Source organism: Sinocyclocheilus anshuiensis, unplaced genomic scaffold (assembly GCF_001515605.1).
Source record: "Sinocyclocheilus anshuiensis isolate Anshui unplaced genomic scaffold, SAMN03320099.WGS_v1.1 scaffold54, whole genome shotgun sequence".
NCBI classification, from domain to species: domain Eukaryota; kingdom Metazoa; phylum Chordata; class Actinopteri; order Cypriniformes; family Cyprinidae; genus Sinocyclocheilus; species Sinocyclocheilus anshuiensis.
In genome coordinates, this window is record NW_015547654.1 from 1,509,970 (window position 1) to 1,530,758 (window position 20,789).

A 20,789-nucleotide genomic window follows, 5' to 3' on the forward strand; every position below is an offset into this window, starting at 1 on the left:
TACTGCACTTTGTGCAATGCTGCAAAAGGAAAAAATGTTTGTGTGTGCAGAAGCAAAAGCTGACTGTTTTGTTTGTTGCTATAAGTGTGAATGCAACTGTGTCCCTGCCAAAAGAGAGAACCTGGTCCTCTACCAGAGGCAAATTTGGTCTTATCAACACATAATAACCAGAATGTCAGAAATCGTTGGTGCATGATGCAATGCAATGTATAGTGCAAATGACTCCGGTTTCCCGTAAATTACCCATAAATTGTTTTATGGGTAATGCACAGATAATGTGGCCATGTGACATATCTGTTTGATGGAACAGCTGATAAATTGCACGGAAAAGCAGATACAGAAAACAACACTCTTTGAGTCATTCTATATCCGGTTATACACACAACAACAAAAGATGCAACTTTAAATTAAAATTGTTAGGCATTTAGATATAATCTTTAGAATCTTATATTTAAATGTTAAATAGCATGGTTTGCACCATATAAAAGTGCTTAGTAGATCAGGAACAGTGGAATGGCGTTCCTGAGCACAATCCCCTCAATCCCAGTGGAAAGGTTTCCTTGGACAGAGTGTCACACCAGAAACTCCACCAGTCACTCACTAATACGGATCTACAGATTTGAAATGGTCCCTTTTGTTAGAAATGAATGAGTTGCTAAAAAGAAGCCAATACAAATTCAACTTAACGATTTTTTCCCCAAATGATTTCATGAGAACAGTGTCACCTGGGTGCAATGATGAACAGCTATTATCATCATACTGACATCAGTAGTAAAATGTCTTTTAACCCTATAAAGCCTGTACTATATCATATTTGATAAACTCCTTTCTAAGGCCTCTAAGTTACAAGATGAAAACTTTGCTGAAATAAACAATTGTCCACAATCAACTATATGCCTTATGTAATCTGATTGATAGTTTATAGTTTTCAGCAAGTAAAAGGCCTTTCATTCAAAATTATTAAAGATTTCACAGGAAAAAGACATGTGAAACATGACTTAAAGCTGGATTTTTTTTTTATAAAGTAAAGATAGGTATAACTTCCATATTTGTAATATTTATAGAATAATCATGTTAAAATGTGTGTAATAAATTAAAATAAGTTTTTTTTTTTCATTTCTTGAGTATGAGCTCCATATTCTCCTATATCATACTACATGAGTCATAAAAAGCTTGATGTATCAAACATGATACTCAAAGTTTTTTCTACAGATTGTGTCTTTGATAAACAATTAGCCTTGCACACCTGCAGGTAATCGATAGGTGCATAGGACAAACAGCCAAAAATAAATCAAAACTCACAACAAAAATGAATGAATCCCACACACTATCAGTACTTGTATCGAAAAATAGATTTATTCACTTCACACTTTTGCAAGTACTGCTAGTGTGCAGGATTCATTCATTTTTGTTATAGATTCTAAAAGTCTAATTATATCAAAAACAACAACAACAAAAAAAAATCTTAGTTCATGCTGTTGGGTAACAGCCTGTTCCTCCTGATTCTGAAGAGTTCATTTAGCACCCGTGCAGACTTGGTCTGTGATAGTTTGAACTGACAGGTTGGTTTGGTCTACAAACTATAAAGCCTGTACTATATCATATTTGATAGACTAATTTCTAAGGCCTCTAAGTTACAAGATGAAAACTTTGCTGAAATAAACAATTGTCCACAATCTACTATATGCCTTATGTAATCTGATTGATAGTTTATACTTTTCAGCAAGTAAAAGGCCTTTCATTAAAAATTATTAAAGATTTCACAGGAAAAAGACATGTGAAACATGACTTGAAGCTGGATTTTTTTTTTATAAAGTAAACATAGGTATAACTTCCATATTTGTAATATTTATAGAATAATCATGTTAAAATGTGTGTAATAAATTAAAATAAGTTTTTTTTTTTCATTTCTTGAGTATGAGCTCCATATTCTCCTATATCATACTACATGAGTCATAAAAAACTTGATGTATCAAACATGATACTCAAAGTTTTTTCTACAGATTGTGTCTTTGATAAACAATTAGCCTTGCACACCTGCAGGTAATCGATAGGTGCATAGGACAAACAGCCAAAAATAAATCAAAACTCACAACAAAAATGAATGAATCCCACACACTATCAGTACTTGTATCGAAAAATAGATTTATTCACTTCACACTTTTGCAAGTACTGCTAGTGTGCAGGATTCATTCATTTTTGTTATAGATTCTAAAAGTCTAATTATATAAACAACAACAACAACAAAAAAAAATCTTAGTTCATGCTATTGGGTAACAGCCTGTTCCTCCTGATTCTGAAGAGTTCATTTAGCACCCGTGCAGACTTGGTCTGTGATAGTTTGAACTGACAGGTTGGTTTGGTCTACAAAGGGTTTCTTCTTTTCAATATACATTTCATATGCTATTCTCTGTGCATTTAACGTGGCATGAAATGACAAGTCAAGCCCGGTTCCCTCGATTCCCGCAGCATACATATGTACAGTATATGACAGTCACACCCTTGACTTCCTGAAAGATGCTGAACTACCAAAACTAGCAAATGTTTCCTTTTTAGTCACATGGGTAAACCATGTGTCAGTGAAGGATTTACTACATGAATTAACAGCTTGTTTCTTGTTTAGAATGAGACCTTTCATATAACATTATCCTCCTCTAAATTGTTGTTTTTTTCCAGTGTTTCTTAAAATAAATTTTCTACCAAACCTAATTTAACCTCAACCCCACCCATCTTACTGAATGACTTTTTCCAGCTGCAGCTGAAATATTTTCAGCCTATGTTGTGATAAATCTCCAATATTGATGAAAATAAGCTGTGACAGTGTCTCATCTACTACTATTTGTGTACTTATGTCCTCAGAAAAGGTTTTAATGCAAAATTTCTTTGGGACTAACTGTTAGATGTGCATGCATACACAAAAAATGAGGTAATGTGGTAGTGTATACATCACAATGTGCAAAATGTGTATTATCCTTGTAGTGCAACAGTGAGAGATCCTCAAAAGCTCTGAATATATTTAGCATTATGCAGTCTCCCATATAGAAAAGCCTGTTTACGCTGAATAAAAATATAAAGAATAAAAAAAAAACTTTTAGTCTCAAAATTCTGAGTTTATACTTATACAGAAATGAGCAATATAAACTCAAAATTTGGAGGAAAAAAAATCACAAGATATATTCAGAATTTTGAAATTTTTCTTCGCAATTTCAAATTTACATCTTACATATAAAGAGTTCTGGCATGAAACTCTAGATGGCGCAGTCCGATAGGTTTAACTCAATCTGACCTAATGACATCATTATCACATGGCACAGCTGATTGGTTCTCTCCTGTATCGGTAGCCAATGAGCTCACTGCTCAACATTCAAATATATGACTAGTGCTTGCCGTAGCAGTTGCAGCTTGCTTCAGAAACCCTCCACCTTCCCCAGCTCCACCTGTATAGATCTGCTAAGAGGTGATTCGTGTATACCAGTGTTTCTCAACCCTGGTCCTGGGCGCCCCCCAGTACTGCACATTTTGTGTGTCTCCCTAATCAAACACACCTGATTCAACTCATTAGCTCATTAAAAGAAACTCCAGGACCTGAAATGGGTGTCAGATAAGGGAGACATACAAAATGCGCAGTGTTGGGGGGCGCTCAGGACCAGGGTTGAGAAACACTGATGTGTGCTATATGGGGGTTATTTCATGTATGTTATATTTGCAGCAGCAATATTTCTTACATGCTCACAGCAGCATGTTGTGGATGTATTGGCAGTAGCAAGTCTCGGTACTTGCTCTGCAGCAGCAGCAGCAGCGTAGCAGATCTATTCCGCCAAGACCAAACACATTAACATTGTCATGTACATTACCATGCCAATCCCTCAGAGAGTTGTCATGACAGAACTTAGTTTATATCTTGCAATTCTGAATTTCTTTTCTCTGAATTAAAGATGCCAAATTTTGTTATTTCCACCAGGGTCCACAGCTACAAACTGCACCGGGGCCCCACACTTTCCAGTTATGGCCCTGCTGGCACCCTAATGTTTGGAGGGTGCCCAATGGCTTGGAAGCCCTTTGGCATATTTGCTATTCCAAATGGTAGACATTCATCTACCAAAAGGATAAATGAATGTATTTTTAACCATTTTAGATTAAATTCCCCTTCGTTATGGGAACAAACTTCACGTCATATGTGCTTTAGTTAACTATTACTACTCAAGAGTTTTTGTGCATCACTTCAGACAGCACTTTCTGTTAATTTCATTTTCATTTTCATCAAAATCATTTAATATGGTTTTATAAGAGCTGCAATAGGGAAATGCAATAAAACAATTGCACATATATGACTTTTTATTCTCCCCTCTCTCTCGCTCTCTCTCTCTCGCTCTCTCTATGTGTTTAACTACTGAACACACCCACTTAAAGTGTCAGTGGAGACATCTGCACACGGCTGTTATTGATTCAGTGCTGTCAGACCACAGAACTACACTGTCGTTCTCTCACCACATCTGCACCTGACCTCTCTCAGTCATGGGGCTTCACCACAAAGCGTTTGAGCAGGCTGGCAAGCGCCCAGGTCTACAGATATGGAGAATTGAAAAGATGGAACTGGCCCCTGTGCCTGAAAACTTACACGGGAGCTTCTATATAGGTGATGCCTACCTGGTGCTCCACACTGTCAAACAAAAGGACTCGTGCTTCTACGATCTGCACTACTGGCTGGGTAAGCAATGGATTTTCTGTCATTTATAAAAGAGCTTAGGTCTTTTGAATCAACCTTGTATGTTTAAATACTCTTTTTACATATGTACTATGTAGAATATTTTCTGTTACTTAATATTGCATGTGACTCTGCAGTTAAACAGTAAAATGACTAATCTCAGTAGCTTGACTAGTACCTTAATGTTCAATAGGGTATCAGTATGGTCAAATTGTATTCACAAACTATTCCAGAACTGCATGGATGATGATTTCAATGTTATTTGAAAAAAAAAAAAAAAACCTAAAATCGCAGTCACTATTTAAAAGTTTGAGGAAAGACTAGGGCAAATTAGCTGACATGATACTCAAATGTGCTCATTGTAAACACACCAGCAGATAGACTGAGCATATGGCCCCTATAAAATTACGCTTTAGAATTACGAAGGTTGTAAAGTTTATTCTCAGAAGCGGGTACTGGGTCACCTGATATTAATACTGGACTTTCATCTATACACCTCCTGTATGATGAGCATGTTTTTAATTTCTGAATTAAAATTCAGTTTGATATTTTGAAGAGCCTTAATAAATGAAAATAGTATTTTAATGTTAATTTCTAACAAGCAAGCAAACAAAAAAGCTTTACTGAATAATAAGTCATGTGGTCCAGCCAACATACCAAAAAAAGATGCAGAAAATAAAACAGGGAAATGATGCAGACCCTCAATGTGACATAGGTCTAGATGAATACATCTCTTAAAATAACATAATTTGACCTTTTCATAACATCAAAATGTCATGTGATTTTGTGAATAGTACATTACTAAAAATATAGCAGACTCTCATTTGCCATTGATCCGAGTCAAGCTTTTGTTTCAGAGGGCTTTGTTTTTTTAATATTCTTACTGGAGATGCCTCAGACATACATGCTCTGGTTGCTCTAAAAAGCTGTGTCACAGCAATTTCAAAAAACAAACTTCTGTGGTCAAGTTGCAAAAGAACAGAAAACAGGAAGCTCATGAAGATGAGAATGACCATGGTTTATGCATTTTACTCTGGCAGAGTCTACAAGAAAAATTTGACTTTAAAGTTCTGTTAATGTCACCAGCTTGCTCAAAGATCATCACAGACATTTAGAAGCCATTTAGTTGCCAGAAACCATGTGCACTTAATACAGTTTCCTTCCTCTGCTGAGAGAAAGCACTTTCTTTACTCCATTAGACGTTTCAGAACTGTCAATATCACAGATGTTCTGGCCTTGAGTGTATTTGTGGCCATAACCACACACACACACACACACACACACACACACACACACACACACACACACACACACCAGCTTCCATTATCATTAACCACTTCCAATGCAAATGGATTCCTTAATGATGTTTCTGCCCATCATGTCTTTCTTGCCGAGTCATTTACCCTAAAAAAAAGCCTACTACAAAATGGACACATAGAACAGGCTTTTTACCTCTGACAACACATCTGTGGTCACAGGCAACAGCTAACATAGCAGGCTTTAAAGTGTAAAAATGTATGCTAGGTGAATAAACACTTTGTATATCAGTCATCATCAAGTGTGAAAACAAACAGCTCAATGTGGTTTGCAAAAGCAATGTTTATGCAGCTGATGAACTGCAAGTGTACAAGAAAAAAACAATCACTTAATTATTAACCTGAATGAAAAAGGATGAATAGGCCACAAAAGTAGCCTAAATGATCCTTCTTTTTCTCTTTCTAGGTAAGGAATGTACCCAGGATGAAAGTGCAGCGGCAGCCATCTTTACCATTCAGATGGATGACTACCTGGGAGGAAAACCGGTCCAGTACCGTGAACTCCAAGGTTTTGAGTCCACCAACTTCACCAGCTACTTCAAAGGCGGGATTACATATAAGGTTTGAGACCGTTTATAACACTCTAGACCTACTTCTTGTAGTTTTTGTGCTCTAATGACTCACAACAGCGTATTATTCTTCACTTTACTTCAGGCATATCTTAGGTCAAACATAAAGCTGCTGTTTAAACTGATGGAAAGACTAACAGTTGCTGCTGTATTTATTTGCAAATTGAGAAAACGTCTCCTAGACTTCACAGTGCAAATCTAGGATTAGTCTTTTTGTTTACAATTTGGGTGAGGTAAAAACCTGCTACTCCAATACCTTCCTACTGTACAGAGGACCTTATGTTTTTCACAAACATGCGTGGTCTGAGGGGATGTTGTGTCACAGACAGCACGTGTTTGGGGGCATTCAACTCCTCAGTGTTGCAATTAGCCTCAGAATGAAAATGACTCACGGGTTTATAAATGGAAAAACAAGAAGAAAGAGCAGGAACGTTTTAAAAAATATTTTCCAACCTTCTCAGGCCGGAGGTGTGGCATCAGGGTTTCATCACGTGGTCACCAATGATCTTACTGCCCACCGACTCTTCCACATCAAGGGCAGGCGCACTGTCCGGGCCACAGAAGTGCCTCTCGCCTGGGCCAGTTTCAACAACGGTGACTGCTTCATAGTTGATCTGGGAGCGGTAAGATCTGCAACAAACATTCAAACGGCTGTGTTAGGTCTTTTTAATAGGATATTTAACCTAAAAATGAAAATCCTGTCACCATTCACCCTCATGTCGCTCCAAATGCATGATTAGACTTTTTTTCTTCTTCTGTGGAACATCCATGGAATTATTTAGTAAAATGTCCACACTGCACTTTTCCACAGCGAAAATGGAAAACCGCAGCTGGTAATGTTCAAAAAGACATCCACATACATAACTTATGCACTGCATTCTAAGTCCTCTGAAATCAATAGCTTTTGTAAAACTTAAGTAATTTCTTGATAAAAATCTTAAAATCACTGCAAAATACAGTGTTTAAACACCATCAGGGTGAGTAAATGATGACTGATTTTTGTGTAAACTGTTAATTAAGAAGGAAGGGAATCACCTTTGATTGCTAACTGACTTACCAAATTCATTTTTTGAGTAATAATCTATAAACTTTTTCACCCTTCAAACCTTATACTGTTAACACATAAAATATATATATATTTTTAAAGTGCAAATATAATTAAACAAGTACAGTCTCAGTTAGGATAATCCAGATAGAATCCCTAAAGAAATGTCAAGTATTACACTTCATTTTCCATAGACAATAACTGGCTGGTTCACTTGTGCAGAGTGTATTTAATATCCTCTCTGTATGCACTTTGGGTGGGTTTGATAATTGGATTGGATGTCAAATTACTGACTGTCAACATACTGTGTAGAGCAAATGTTGTGAGAGCACAAGGGCTGAACCACATCTCACGCCTAACAACAGAAGCATCTTTTAAGCTACTAACAGGCTCTTGCTGACCATGCGTTACCTAGGATAGTTTGCAGGAAGATTAAATGTGACAATACCATTTGACTAAAGTATTTGACAGCATACTTAGTGCTGAACTCTCTCACTTCTCCAAAGGAACTTGCAGACCACAGTCAAATAAACAGAACAGACAAATCCTTACTGATACCATTCCACAATGACAGTGTAAAAACAACTATATGGTACCAATTTCAAAGGTAGAGGTGGCAAAAATGATTTCTTAAGAAATCGTGTCACAGACATAATTACCAAGAACCAAACAGAGGCCAATGTTTTCCTAGGAAGTCTGCTATTGTACGCATAACAAACATGAGCACGTCTTGCAAGGATCACAATTAATTCAACTGATTTCTGAAACTAGGTGATCTACCAATGGTGTGGGTCTAAGTGCAACAAGTTTGAGCGCCTCAAAGCTGCACAGGTAGCTACTGGCATCCGAGACAACGAGAGGAACGGACGAGCCCAGCTGGTGGTTGTAGAGGAAGGACATGAGCCTGCAGCGATGATGGAGGTATCAAATAAAAATGCCCATCAAACGTCTTTTAAGTATGGATGAATTTGCATGGAATACAATCTTAAGCATCCGGAAGTACTTATTAGAGCTTATTTTTATCACCACTAAGAATTTTACAGTTAAACCAATGTTTGCTATAGGCAGTACGATATCAGGTTTAGCTGGAAGGTTTGACATTTTTATACCTTGTCTTTGCACATCACAGGTTCTCGGTAAGAAGCCTGAAATCCCTGAAGGTGATGATAATGAGGATGTGGTTGCAGACGTGTCAAACAGGAAAATGGCCAAACTTTACATGGTAAACAAGTCTATAAACTTCAGTTTCATTCATCTATATGCAAACCTAACAGACACATGCACACAGACACACGCACAATGGAAATGTAACATGATATTATTTAATTACAACTGCACTTTACAGGTATCAGATGCAACAGGGAAAATGCAAGTATCGCTTGTGTCAGATGAAAATCCGTTTAAACAGAGTGACCTGTTGTCTGAGGAATGCTTCATTCTGGACCATGGAAAAAGCAAAATGATCTTTGTGTGGAAAGGTATTGGTAAACTGAATGCACTTAATGAAGTAATTGTGTAACCATCTTACTGAGATTACTTGACTTTATTTTTTGATGATCTAGGCCGCAACGCAAATCCAGATGAAAGGAAGGAGGCCATGAAAACAGCTGAGGGCTTCATTAAGCAGATGGGATATCCTGCCAACACCCAGGTTCATTAGATATGTGTATATGTTTTGCTGCATTATTTACATTCACTTGAATGAGTGACCATACCAACCATAGTTGGATGTAGCAACAAAAACACACACACACACACACACACATACACAAGAGCTTGTCTCTGGAGCAGTATCCTTAAAGGGACAACTTCGTACCCTATTTTCCCCTAAATCGGGGGTGTCCAAATCTGATCCTGGAGGGCCACTGTCTTGAAGAGTTTAGCTCTAACCCTAATTAAAAACACCTAAACCAGCTAATCAAGGTCTTCAGACTCACTAGAAACTTCTGGGCAAGTGTTTGGATCTGGTTGGAGCCAAAATCTGCAGGATGTCAACCCTCCAGGAACAGGACTGGAAGGTTCATAGTAGTACCTTAAGGGTACGTCAGGGGTAGATGATTGCTCCAAGATGTTGTATGCCTAAAAGATACAATTTTTGCATTTTTTTTCAGACAGGGAAAACGAATAGTATTCTTTGGGTCACCCAGGTCTTTTCGTCCCTGCACACAGATCCAGGTCCTTCCAGAGGGTGGAGAGACGCCCATCTTTAAGCAGTTTTTCAAAACCTGGAAAGAGAAGGACCAGGCTGAGGGTCTAGGCAGAGTGTATGTCACTGAGCGGATCGCCAAGATTAAGCAAGAAGTGTTTGATGCCTCCAAGCTGCACGAGTCTAATCAAATGGCTGCTCAGTACAACATGGTTGACAATGGCACTGGAAAAACACAGGTAACAATTTGCATACAAAAGATCAGAGATTGTATGTTCAATTGTGCTGCCGTTTGGCATAGCAGAAGATGAACATCTTACTGTCAAAATGACACTCAAAATGAAACTAGAAGATAAGCTGCTGAATGATTTTTGCACTCAAAAATAGTGGTCACATTTACCGCTGTTCAGTGAAATGCAGTAATTTTAAGATGTCACCATGCAGATTTCACAACGGGTTCAAGTTGGTCACGTGGATTCACTGTATTGACCAACAGAGTGACTTCTGTTTGAGAGCACCTTAAGAGGACGTCATTTCACAGCAATTACAGATTGTTATATTATCACAGGATGAAATCCACCTGTCCCAACATGTAAATATAGTTGATGGATATTCTTAATCTGGTCTTGTTTCACAGATTTGGAGGGTGGAGTGTGGTAATACCACAGGTGATACCAAGGTTCCTGTTGACCCAGAGGCATACGGCCAGTTCTACGGAGGGGACTGCTATATCATTTTATATGCCTACACCAAAGGAGAAATCATTTACACCTGGTACGCCTCATAGAAGTAGATAGTTTCCAGAGGGGGAGTCAAATCATACACAAAAAGAATCAAATGAGGCTTATCACTCTATGCTTCCACCCTCAGGCAAGGTTCCAGCAGCACAATAGATGAACTGACAGCTTCAGCCTTTCTCACTGTTGAGCTGGACCGTTCGCTGGGAGGAAAAGCTGTTCAGGTGAGCGGGATTTGAATTTTATCTATATACTAATTTACTGACTGTAACTGGGGCTGGATTATGAACTAGATAAGTAGGGCTTCAAAGATGTCCAGCAGCCCCGACTGAAAATCTAGAAGAAAACACAACTAGGCTAGAGTTGTTGTCTTATTATGGTTCCCCATTCCATGTCCATTCAGGTGCGAGTGACTCAAGGAAAGGAACCACCTCATTTGCTGAGCCTCTTCAAAGAAAAGCCTCTGATCGTGTACAAGAACGGGACCTCTAAAAAGGGAGGACAGGCACCCGCACCTCCAACACGTCTCTTTCAAGTGCGCAAGAACCTGGGCACCATTACACGGATTTGTGAGGCGAGTCCTGGTCTACAAACTCAATGCCCAGAAACACATGAAATTATTAGGAAAAGGAGGATCCAGATAAACCACGTTTTCATATCTAACTTGGTCATTTATAGTCAGTAGTTGGTACAAGTTGGTTGATGACCCATGCGGTTGACAATCTAGGTCATTCTGGTTAGCACTGGCAGATCATCTAGTCCAAGGTGGTGGAGATCTGCTTGATGTTCCAAAACAGTGTTCATCTTTGGTTAAGCTGACCTATTTTTAAGTGTAACTTCAATTTAGATATGTCCCTTGAGGGTAAACTGAATGCACTTAATGAAGTAATTGTGTAACCATCTTACTGAGATTACTTGACTTTATTTTTTGATGATCTAGGCCGCAACGCAAATCCAGATGAAAGGAAGGAGGCCATGAAAACAGCTGAGGGCTTCATTAAGCAGATGGGATATCCTGCCAACACCCAGGTTCATTAGATATGTGTATATGTTTTGCTGCATTATTTACATTCACTTGAATGAGTGACCATACCAACCATAGTTGGATGTAGCAACAAAAACAAAAACAAACAAAAAAAAAAAGAGGTAAAAATTAGTAATCTACCCATGCGGTTGACAATCTAGGTCATTCTGGTTAGCACTGGCAGATCATCTAGTCCAAGGTGGTGGAGATCTGCTTGATGTTCCAAAACAGTGTTCATCTTTGGTTAAGCTGACCTATTTTTAAGTGTAACTTCAATTTAGATATGTCCCTTGAGTGTGTTGGTTTGTGGTCTAACAGGTACATGCTAAAGCATCAAGTTTGAACAGCAATGATGCCTACCTTCTGAAGTTACCTGAGGGGGATGGGTACTTGTGGAAGGGGAAGGGGGCCAGTGAGGAAGAGGAACGAGGGGCAAAGTACATGAGTGAGAAACTGAAGTGCAAAACCAAACCAATTACTGAAGGAAACGAGCCAGGTATGGCCAATGCGCAATAGATTCAATTCATTCTCTTCATGCTTTATACTCACACATAGGTAAGAGTTACAGGAGTTACTGACGACATTTACATCTTTTAACTTTTACATAATTGTTGCCCATTGAAAGAGGACTTCTGGAAAGCTCTGGGTGGAAAGACAAAATATCAGACATCTGAGATGTTGGAGAGCAAATCTATAGCACATCCTCTCCGCCTGTTCGCCTGCTCCAACAAAAGTGGAAAGTTCATCGTGAGTATCCTAGACCGGATATAAGAGAGAGCCAAAGTCCAGTTCGGTTTCACATTAAGCTTTTGCTTTCGATACAAATTCTGCATTGGAATCTATGCTTAAAATGTAAAACATGTCTTGGCTTCCTGTGTTAACTGCTCAGGTACTGCTACATATAGGCAAACTGTTGTTTGGACACTAAACATGCATTTTACAACTATAGATTGAAGAAGTACCTGGTGAGTTTAACCAAGATGACCTGGCAGAGGATGATGTCATGTTGATGGATGTCTGGGATCAGGTAAGACAGTTATGTTTCTTTTTGACTATCTCTAAGATTCAAAGGACAGCAGTTGTCTCTGATTAGAGTTCTGACAATCTTTATTTTAGCATTCAAATATATCTCCTGACTTTCATGGATTAGCATGTGCCACTGATCCTTGATTTCATCTCTCAGGTGTTTGTGTGGATTGGAAAGGATGCCAATGAGGTTGAGAGGACTGAGTCTGTAAAATCCGGTGAGATTCAGGCAAACATTCCTTAAAACGTCTTTCTTCATAATCTGAATACAAAACAGAAACCCCTTTAAAACTCAACAGGTTCAACAGCATACTTGAACAAACCACATTATTCTCACATGCAAAAGATACATTTTAAATGTAAGATTATGTAAAATCAGTCTTTTGATTATGTCCTCTCTTTGTAAACTAATAAATGTAGTCATACAGCTTTTTGAGTATTTGTACCTTTGCAGCAAAGACCTACATTGAGACGGACCCATCAGGACGAGACAAGGGGACACCTGTTGTGGTGGTAAAGCAGGGACACGAGCCCCCCACCTTCACTGGCTGGTTCCTGGGGTGGGACGCCTCTCGATGGGACAGTGACCTCATGGCAAGAGCAGTGCAATCACTGCAGGTTTAGTGAAATCCTAAAAGTCCTAAAGTCAATAGACTTGACTGGAATGATAAAACAGAAAGCTATTTACGGAGGCATGACAAGCGATTTGACTATTCCATTAAAATCCTAAAAATATGCCACATGTCCAACATGTAAAGTTAATCAACATATGTCAGATCTTAAAGTTGGGTATTTCTCTTTAATTTGTTTGCACAGATTTATATTTGTGCTCTGGATTTCTATAAGCATGATTTCAAAACATACAATAAAAGAATCAATACATTTTTCAAAAAATGTCTTGTCTTAGTCAATGCAGTACACAAGAGCGCCCTAGAGACAAAAAAAAAAAGAAAAAGAAAAATGAATTACAAAACAAGTAATACATTCCAGATGTGATGTCGTTTTACTGACCACCAAGACACACAAAAATACTGTGGAAATACTATGACCAAAGTTAGTATAAGAAGATACCATGGTACTAAAATTCATGTACCAACTGGTACTTCCAGGAACACCATGGTACTACTATGATACATGTCATACATATAAGCATACTGATTATAATTTAAGAAATGCAAATTTCAGGGTTAAAATTTCATCGCACCCAATAAACTACTTGAAAATATTTACTTTATTTTGGTAAATGCAAATTGTAAGTAGCGGGATTCAATGCTGTGACATTATTTTAAAACCAGCCTGCACAGGCTGATGGGGATCTTCAATATAATTACTCAATAAATATTGGAACAATGGTTAAATGTGTATTAAGGGCTTGTAATGACGATGCATTGTACGTGGGGAGCTAAATGGCTTGGTCAAGTGCATGCTACACTCATAATTAAAGTGACTAAAGAAGTATCGAATCATATTTTTTCACTATGCTAGTGAGAATATCTCATAGACTCCCTGTTTTTATATCAAGCTAATCATACTTTCAATGTCTTAACCTGACCCCAACCCCTAAAACTAACCCTCAGTTGTACACTTCATTAGATTTAAAGACTAATATCATCTGAAACATTTATAAACAAAAAGATACATTAACAAAAACAAAAGACTGCCTCATATAAATCATGAATACTTGTAAACGTGTCAGTGGCCACATTTGTGACTGCTGGGTTTATAGCAAGTAACTTTGATTCACATCCTAAATTTGTATTACTACCTTTACATGAACAATAAAACTAAAAAGCTAAAACAAAATAAATATTTGTACTTTTGGTTTATCAATTTGACAAGATTTGTTTTTTAACACTATGAATTCCCACTGGTTACTGAAAATGGTGGCCAGAAATAGGCTACTACTACTACTACTAATAATAATAATATTAATAATAATAATAAAACTGTACTGGCTGCAGCTTGCTCAAGGGAATCTTACAGGCATAATATGGGTTTAAATGAGTTAAGCAATGGGTGAATAATCAGAGCGCATTCCTTCCAATACCACATGATGGCGCACAAGTGAAACAAAACGTTTTACGCAAGAAATCCTTTATTGGAATTGGCAAAACCCTTCAACCAAACTATAGGTTAACACATATTGAGTACTGTTTAATCTAACAGAAATACTAGGCCTATATGTTACTTAAAATAAGTTTATATTTTAAAAACCGCAAAGCTGTTACCCAAAAGGCTTGATTGTAAGAAATGAACATTTAAAACAGTTTTCATGCATTATTTTTTAAACGTAGCCTATTTTGTACATTTGTTAAACTTGGTTGAATATGCACATTACATTAGACATCATTGAAATGGGGTTCTAGTGTCATCTTTTTAAGTGATATACTAATTTGTACTGAAATGACTAGTTTATTAAGTAGCTCAGACGAACGATTGTTTAAAGACGGGTAATCACGGGAGTCTAGGGTATTCAGTAGTCAAGGTGTATGAATGGATGTGTGGTGTACGTGACAGCACGTCCATCACGGGCTAATTGTTCTGACACTTTGCTACACCTCCTTTCTTTGACAGCGCTGGCTCACTAATGTTTATTGCATTTTGCTTTCCACAACACAGCAATTCTGTTAGTTTTCACACTTTGACTTAGCTTTTCTTTACTTCCTTTAAAGTTAAAGACTCTTCTACTGGGGTCCTTTTAGCACACAAATGTTAAGGTCCGAACTGAAAATCATCTTCTCTATAAGCAGCCAACTACCATATCGTGTGTTCCGCAATTTCTTTAGTCATTTATTAGAATCAGAACCAGTGATATCCGTTTCGTGAATGAATAACTCTTTTGAATCGGTTATTTTGAATGAATTGCTCAAACACGTTAAAGGGGTCATATGATGCGATTTCAATTTTTCCTTTCTCTTTGGAGTGTTACAAGCTCTTGGTGCATAAAGAAGATCTGTAAAGTTGCGACCACTAAAGTCTCAAAACCAAACAGATATTCTTTATAAAAGTTAAAGAGTTAACCACGCCTACCTAAAACGGCTCGTTCTAACACGCCCCCACATACCTACGTCACGATCTGGGAAGATTTGCATAACGCCGCCCAAATGTGCACGCAAAGAATGAAGGCATAACTTTTATTCTCACTGTAGTATTGTTGATGCTGCAGCCATGTTCTGAAGACGCTGTGTGCTTCACTGTAATATTGTTGATGCTGCAGCCATGTTCTGAAGACGCTGTGTGCTTCATTGAGAAAGCGAAACTACTTTGTTTGGTCTTCCAAAAGAGGACGATATCCGCTTCGTCATGCCTAGAGCTGATCTGTGCTGGTCGCTGAGGAAATACATCAACTTTCACCGTGGACGAAGCGAAGTCCAGCCCGCCTCTGCTCACTCTATACCGGCCTCAGCGCACGCTAAGCCGGGGCTTCCCCTCACGCTAGGCCGCTGTGAAAACGGGCCGAATCGGTTCGTTATTTAGTCTAAATGATTAACTGAATCTTTAAAGCAGTGTCCAACTCAGTAAAACATTAACTTATTAGATGAAGTGGATATTTCCCAATAATACATTGAAACAAAACCTCCACACCCATCTTTTTGGATACCAGCTAAATAATTTAATTAGGCTAGTACTTATAAACTAGTAACGCTCACCTGTAAGCGCGTCTCTCAAACTTTAAACGCCTTGAGCGACATGAACAGGTGGTGTGTCCAAAAAGACGACGGGCTTGACTTTTCACCAATCAAACTCCAAGGAAAATAACACGCGCTCACTGAATTGAACCAATCAGCGCGTAGTTCTACACAGTGGGCGGAGCCAACCCTGCTAGAATGAAGTGGAAGGCAGCCCGCTGTAGAGTCAGTGAAACAGGCGCTGATACAGGGAGCGGATACACTTGTCGGCTCAGCTGATCTAAATGGCAACAATATTTTGGAAATAGTCGTAAACATTTTCATCTTATGAGCTAACGAGTAATGCAAGGATCGCACTAAATAAGGTGGGTGCCGAATGAGATTTTATTTCCATACGCGGGTGCATACAAAGCTTAAATTGTAGAAAAATAGCATTAGTCTGTGCAATAATGTAATTTAGAGTAACTTATTATTTTGGTAATGAATTAATAGCGTTCTGGAGCCCGTTAAGCATTTTTAGCGCACAAAATAGTTATGATTCTCATGTTGAATCACTTGTTGGGAGAAAATGATGACAAAATTCATGTCTTTATGTATGGAGATGAGCCCCTCCTAAAGCGCTTTTACAGATGGCCATAGAGATCTGCGACAGACTCGTGTTTTCCCCGTTTACATAGGCTAGCTTGTGCATTTTTCTCTTTTTGCAACTGGCAACTACTGTTTAACAATAAAATGGCAAGAATAGATGAACAGGAGCCTTTGCGCGCTAGGATTTTTACCGATGCGTAATTCTGGTGACCCTGTGGTGCTACATGTGCAAATGGGCTTCCTGCTGTTTCATCCTTCATTCACCATCACTGGAACTGAATGACACCCAACTAGGTTAAATGTGTGTGCCTTTTAGAATGACAAAGAGAGAAGCATTCTTACTTAGAATGAACAGCAAAGTAACAGAGAGCTCTAAAAGTGTGTGTGTGTCATGGTGTTCCACTGCTGGCCTCATTGCATCATCTCCTTTTTCATTTGGTTTCAGGTTATAGCAGCAGCAGCTTCTCAGGGGAAAGAGAGAAGCCTTGTGAATATTTGGTGAAGCATCAGCGGTAGCAGCTCCTGAGTCTCCGCGTTCGCTTTCATCCTCATCAGAGTGACGGAACAAGATGGGGAATGGATTATCAGAGCCCCATGCCATCTTTCCCTGCCTGCCGTCCTTTCAGGCCCTGCACATTGTTATTCTCGGCTTGGACTGTGCCGGTAAGACTACCGTATTGTACCGGCTACGCTTTAATGAGTTCGTGAACACTGTTCCCACCAAAGGCTTCAACACGGAGAAGATCAAGGTGACTCTTGGTGGGAAAATCCGGACTGCAACCTTTCATTTCTGGGATGTAGGAGGTCAGGAAAAGCTCCGGCCTCTGTGGCGCTCCTATACGCGGTGTGCTGATGGCCTCGTGTTCGTAGTGGACTCGGTAGATGCCGAACGCATGGAGGAGGCCAAGACGGAGTTGCATAAGATCACACGGCTACAGGAGAACCAGGGGGTGCCCGTGTTGGTGGTGGCTAACAAGCAGGACCTGCGCAGCGCGTTGCCACTAGGTGAAGTCGAACAGATGTTGGCACTGAACGAGCTCGGCTCTCATACGCCTTGGCACCTCCAACCGGCCTGTGCCATCATCGGAGAAGGTCTACAAGAAGGCCTGGAACGTCTCCACTCCATGATCATCAAGCGGAGAAAGATGATGAGGCAGCAGAAGAGGAAAAGATGACTTTTTGTAGATGGGATGTGAGCTGGATGTGGTAGAAGGCCTCTATGACGGCTCTGCTGGTGACGTGCCATGGGCCATTGTGGCCCTGCGCTCCTGGAATTATTGTTTCGGCGGGCTGAGTTTTATCAGTCAAATGGTTCTGGATAAATACAGTTCAGAGACCGCAAGAGGACAATATTGATTTACCACTTTAGTTGTTGGATTGTAGCAGCGGTGGGACGATCACATGGAACTTTTACATCAATACAAGTCTTACAAAATGTCAACAGGTCTTGTGGTACATTGAGTTCTCATGAAGGACCACACTGGACATGAACTTGTAAATGACGAAGACCTACCCCTCTTTGTCCTTGCATCTGAAGTGTTACACTTATCCTAGCATTCATGTAAAGTCTTGAAATGGAAGGATTGATTACCAAAGCTGCCATGGACATCATGAAAAATCCAATGTATACATTCAGGTGATGTGTTTTCCCCCATTGGTTTTATCCAGAATGGCCAACCATCATTTTCCCTGGGTGTTTGTTGTCCTGGTGGACAGGGGAACCAGAATAAGCTTTATGGATCACTTGTTTGGGAATGCACAAATGTTGAAATCGGATTGGAGAAGGGTCTACCACTAAAGTAGTTCAACAGGTGAATGTGGTAACTGTCAAGAGGTTAACTCAACATGTTGATGCAGTAGCTTCTCCCAAGTTTGAGGACTACTGGTGTCATTTCTAGCTGTACCTACATTGTGTGCTTCCCTGAACGACAAGAGATGTTTAAATGCACTTTAGCAATTCCCTTTTCTAAACTATGAACTTGCAGCATCTGATTTTTTTGTAAAGAGTTTATCATGCTACAAAAAGAAGTAATGTATTTCTTCGAGTGAAGCATTTTTTTTTATATCCACTGTTCCACATTCAAATGTGTCAGTTTGTCACTCAGTGCTTGTGTGTTGAGGGATGTTCATATTTATGTGTCAGAGTTTGTACACTTTGAATAAATCCACAACTACACTAAACATGTTTTGAGTCCTCATTACTACCTGTTACATGACACTCATGCTAATTATCAAAGTTTATGACCTGACAACATCTCTAATTGCATTTTTAGTCTGATAATCGTTTGATGCACTTCACAGTTGAGTCACAGAAGGTTGTTCCTTTATAGAGTCAGTAGGACATGCAAAATAGACAACATGACGTGAACTGGACCAATCAGGATGTACTTTGTACTGTCACTGAACACTTAATGTTATAGGTACTGCAAGAGTGCAATTATTGCATCTCCATATTGAATATAAAAGCTGAAATTTAATTTGTACATTGTGGTGTTTACTTTTATGTATTTCAGAGTCATCAGCTATAAAAAAAAAAATCTAATTTTTTTCTATGCACTTATTTTAAAATGTTACATTGTAATGAATTTACAATGAATACAATGAATTTAAGTTCTGAATTTAATTGTTTTGTCATAATGAATAAATTATTAAAAGAATGAAACTCAGCAAACAATTCTAAATAAATAAATAACCTATAAAAATATATTTTAAAATATATTGTTTTTGAAAAAAAAAAAAGATTAAAATGTATTCAAGGTGTAAGGAAAAACAGGTTAAACTAACAATATATATATATTTTTTTAAGTTTTTCATAAAACCACATGAAACCAACTTGAAAACAGACATTTCTAAGAAAAACTAACTTGGCACATGTGTTTTAATCTAGTTTCTGGTATATTATTAGATATCTAGTATATTAAAAATAAATAATATATCTAGTGTATTATTTATTGTTTAATATTTTTCTTTATCATGGACAGTCTTGTCATTGACCCTTAAAACCAAAAATAACTAAATGTTCTTGCATAACAAGCCAAACCGACTGAGAGTTCATGCTTAATTAAACATTAATCAAATAAGACCGCACAAACAGAATTTGTTCTTTTACAAACTGCGATACCTAACTGCTCAGAGTTTTAAACACAGCTGGCTTGCCCGAAGCCCCACAGAGTCGCTTGTTGTGTTTGGAGAGGATCTGGCACAGCCAGTTCTAGCACAAGAGCGTTTTCCCTGGGAACAATGAGGCTTTAACACAGGGAGAGAGGGGTCTGTACACCAGCTGACCAGTTCAAACAGGAATCCTTCACTGGACGTTGGTCGGTTCAGCATTCTGGATGACAGACGTAGATCACACGATACCGGCTTCAGAGATAATAGAGGTGGGATTGGCTTCTGATTGGGTCTCAAATCATGAAAAATGCAAACACATCCTCCACAAAAAACAACGCACCATGCTCAGGGAAAACCTGCTGTTTTGGTTCTCATACAAGGAGACGGTACAAAGAGAATTCACAATTTAGCATCTAAAACACAGTTGCATGCTTTCATATATTATGTTTTGAAGGGCAACAACATCAAGACTCAGTAATCCAGCTTGGCTGGGCACGAGGCTTTGGAGAGAGGTTTGATCTGGCTGTCTGACTGTCTGCTTTGATTTGTTTGAGAACAGCACTTGAGAATTATACCTGACAACCTCTGCTTCACAAGCCATGTAGGTGAGCTGAGGAATTTTAATGAACCAGAGTGCCGTGCCTTTTGTCTTTGCATGAAAGTACAGCTCACTTGTATTAGTAATGCTGTTTCTTTGAGGGGGGCTGGCGTTATGCCCAGCGCCCCATGGTCTGTTCCACTAAAACATAATTTAAGCAGGGCAGAGGTTAAGCTTGTGTGCCGTTCCCATACTCCACTATCGCTCCTGACCCTTCCTGTACGCTGCTGTGACCCAGTTCGGGCCTCTTTCCTTCTGATCCTGTGATGTAAGTGACATGGGACTGAAGGGCCAG

General features: G+C 38.8%; 2 protein-coding genes and 1 long non-coding RNA gene across 3 annotated transcripts; 2 read left to right on the top strand and 1 right to left on the bottom strand.

Annotated features, from left to right (window-relative positions):
* The first annotated feature begins 4,466 nt into the window (after positions 1 to 4,466).
* Positions 4,467 to 13,443, top strand: scin (scinderin). Its single transcript, XM_016504376.1, has 16 exons — positions 4,467 to 4,708; positions 6,428 to 6,582; positions 7,052 to 7,213; positions 8,407 to 8,556; positions 8,765 to 8,857; positions 8,981 to 9,113; positions 9,198 to 9,286; positions 9,805 to 10,020; positions 10,419 to 10,555; positions 10,652 to 10,742; positions 10,922 to 11,092; positions 11,861 to 12,038; positions 12,168 to 12,289; positions 12,492 to 12,569; positions 12,726 to 12,786; positions 13,023 to 13,443. Exons 1-16 carry the CDS (start codon positions 4,516 to 4,518, stop codon positions 13,190 to 13,192), a joined length of 2,199 nt encoding a protein of 732 aa, XP_016359862.1. The 5' UTR covers positions 4,467 to 4,515; the 3' UTR covers positions 13,193 to 13,443.
* LOC107702134 (uncharacterized) lies at positions 13,152 to 16,276 on the bottom strand. The gene is made up of 3 exons (XR_001635732.1): positions 16,219 to 16,276; positions 13,450 to 13,498; positions 13,152 to 13,227 (listed from the first exon to the last, which is right to left on the bottom strand). It is a non-coding gene; the product is annotated as an uncharacterized LOC107702134 (long non-coding RNA).
* Positions 16,277 to 16,419: 143 nt separating this feature from the next.
* On the top strand, positions 16,420 to 18,966 carry arl4ab (ADP-ribosylation factor-like 4ab). Its single transcript, XM_016504377.1, has 2 exons — positions 16,420 to 16,562; positions 17,231 to 18,966. The coding sequence occupies exon 2, from the start codon at positions 17,355 to 17,357 to the stop codon at positions 17,958 to 17,960; it is 606 nt and encodes a 201-aa protein (XP_016359863.1). The 5' UTR covers positions 16,420 to 16,562; positions 17,231 to 17,354; the 3' UTR covers positions 17,961 to 18,966.
* Positions 18,967 to 20,789: the final 1,823 nt, after the last annotated feature.

Excerpts from the sequence above, each read along its gene's own strand:
- arl4ab (XM_016504377.1), top strand. The coding sequence starts at position 17,355 with ATGGGGAATGGATTATCAGAGCCCCATGCCATCTTTCCCTGCCTGCCG.
- scin (XM_016504376.1), top strand. The coding sequence starts at position 4,516 with ATGGGGCTTCACCACAAAGCGTTTGAGCAGGCTGGCAAGCGCCCAGGT. Across the intron at positions 9,114-9,197 it reads AATGATCTTTGTGTGGAAAG|GCCGCAACGCAAATCCAGAT; the intron begins GTATTGGTAAAC and ends TTGATGATCTAG. Across the intron at positions 10,743-10,921 it reads TGGGAGGAAAAGCTGTTCAG|GTGCGAGTGACTCAAGGAAA; the intron begins GTGAGCGGGATT and ends ATGTCCATTCAG.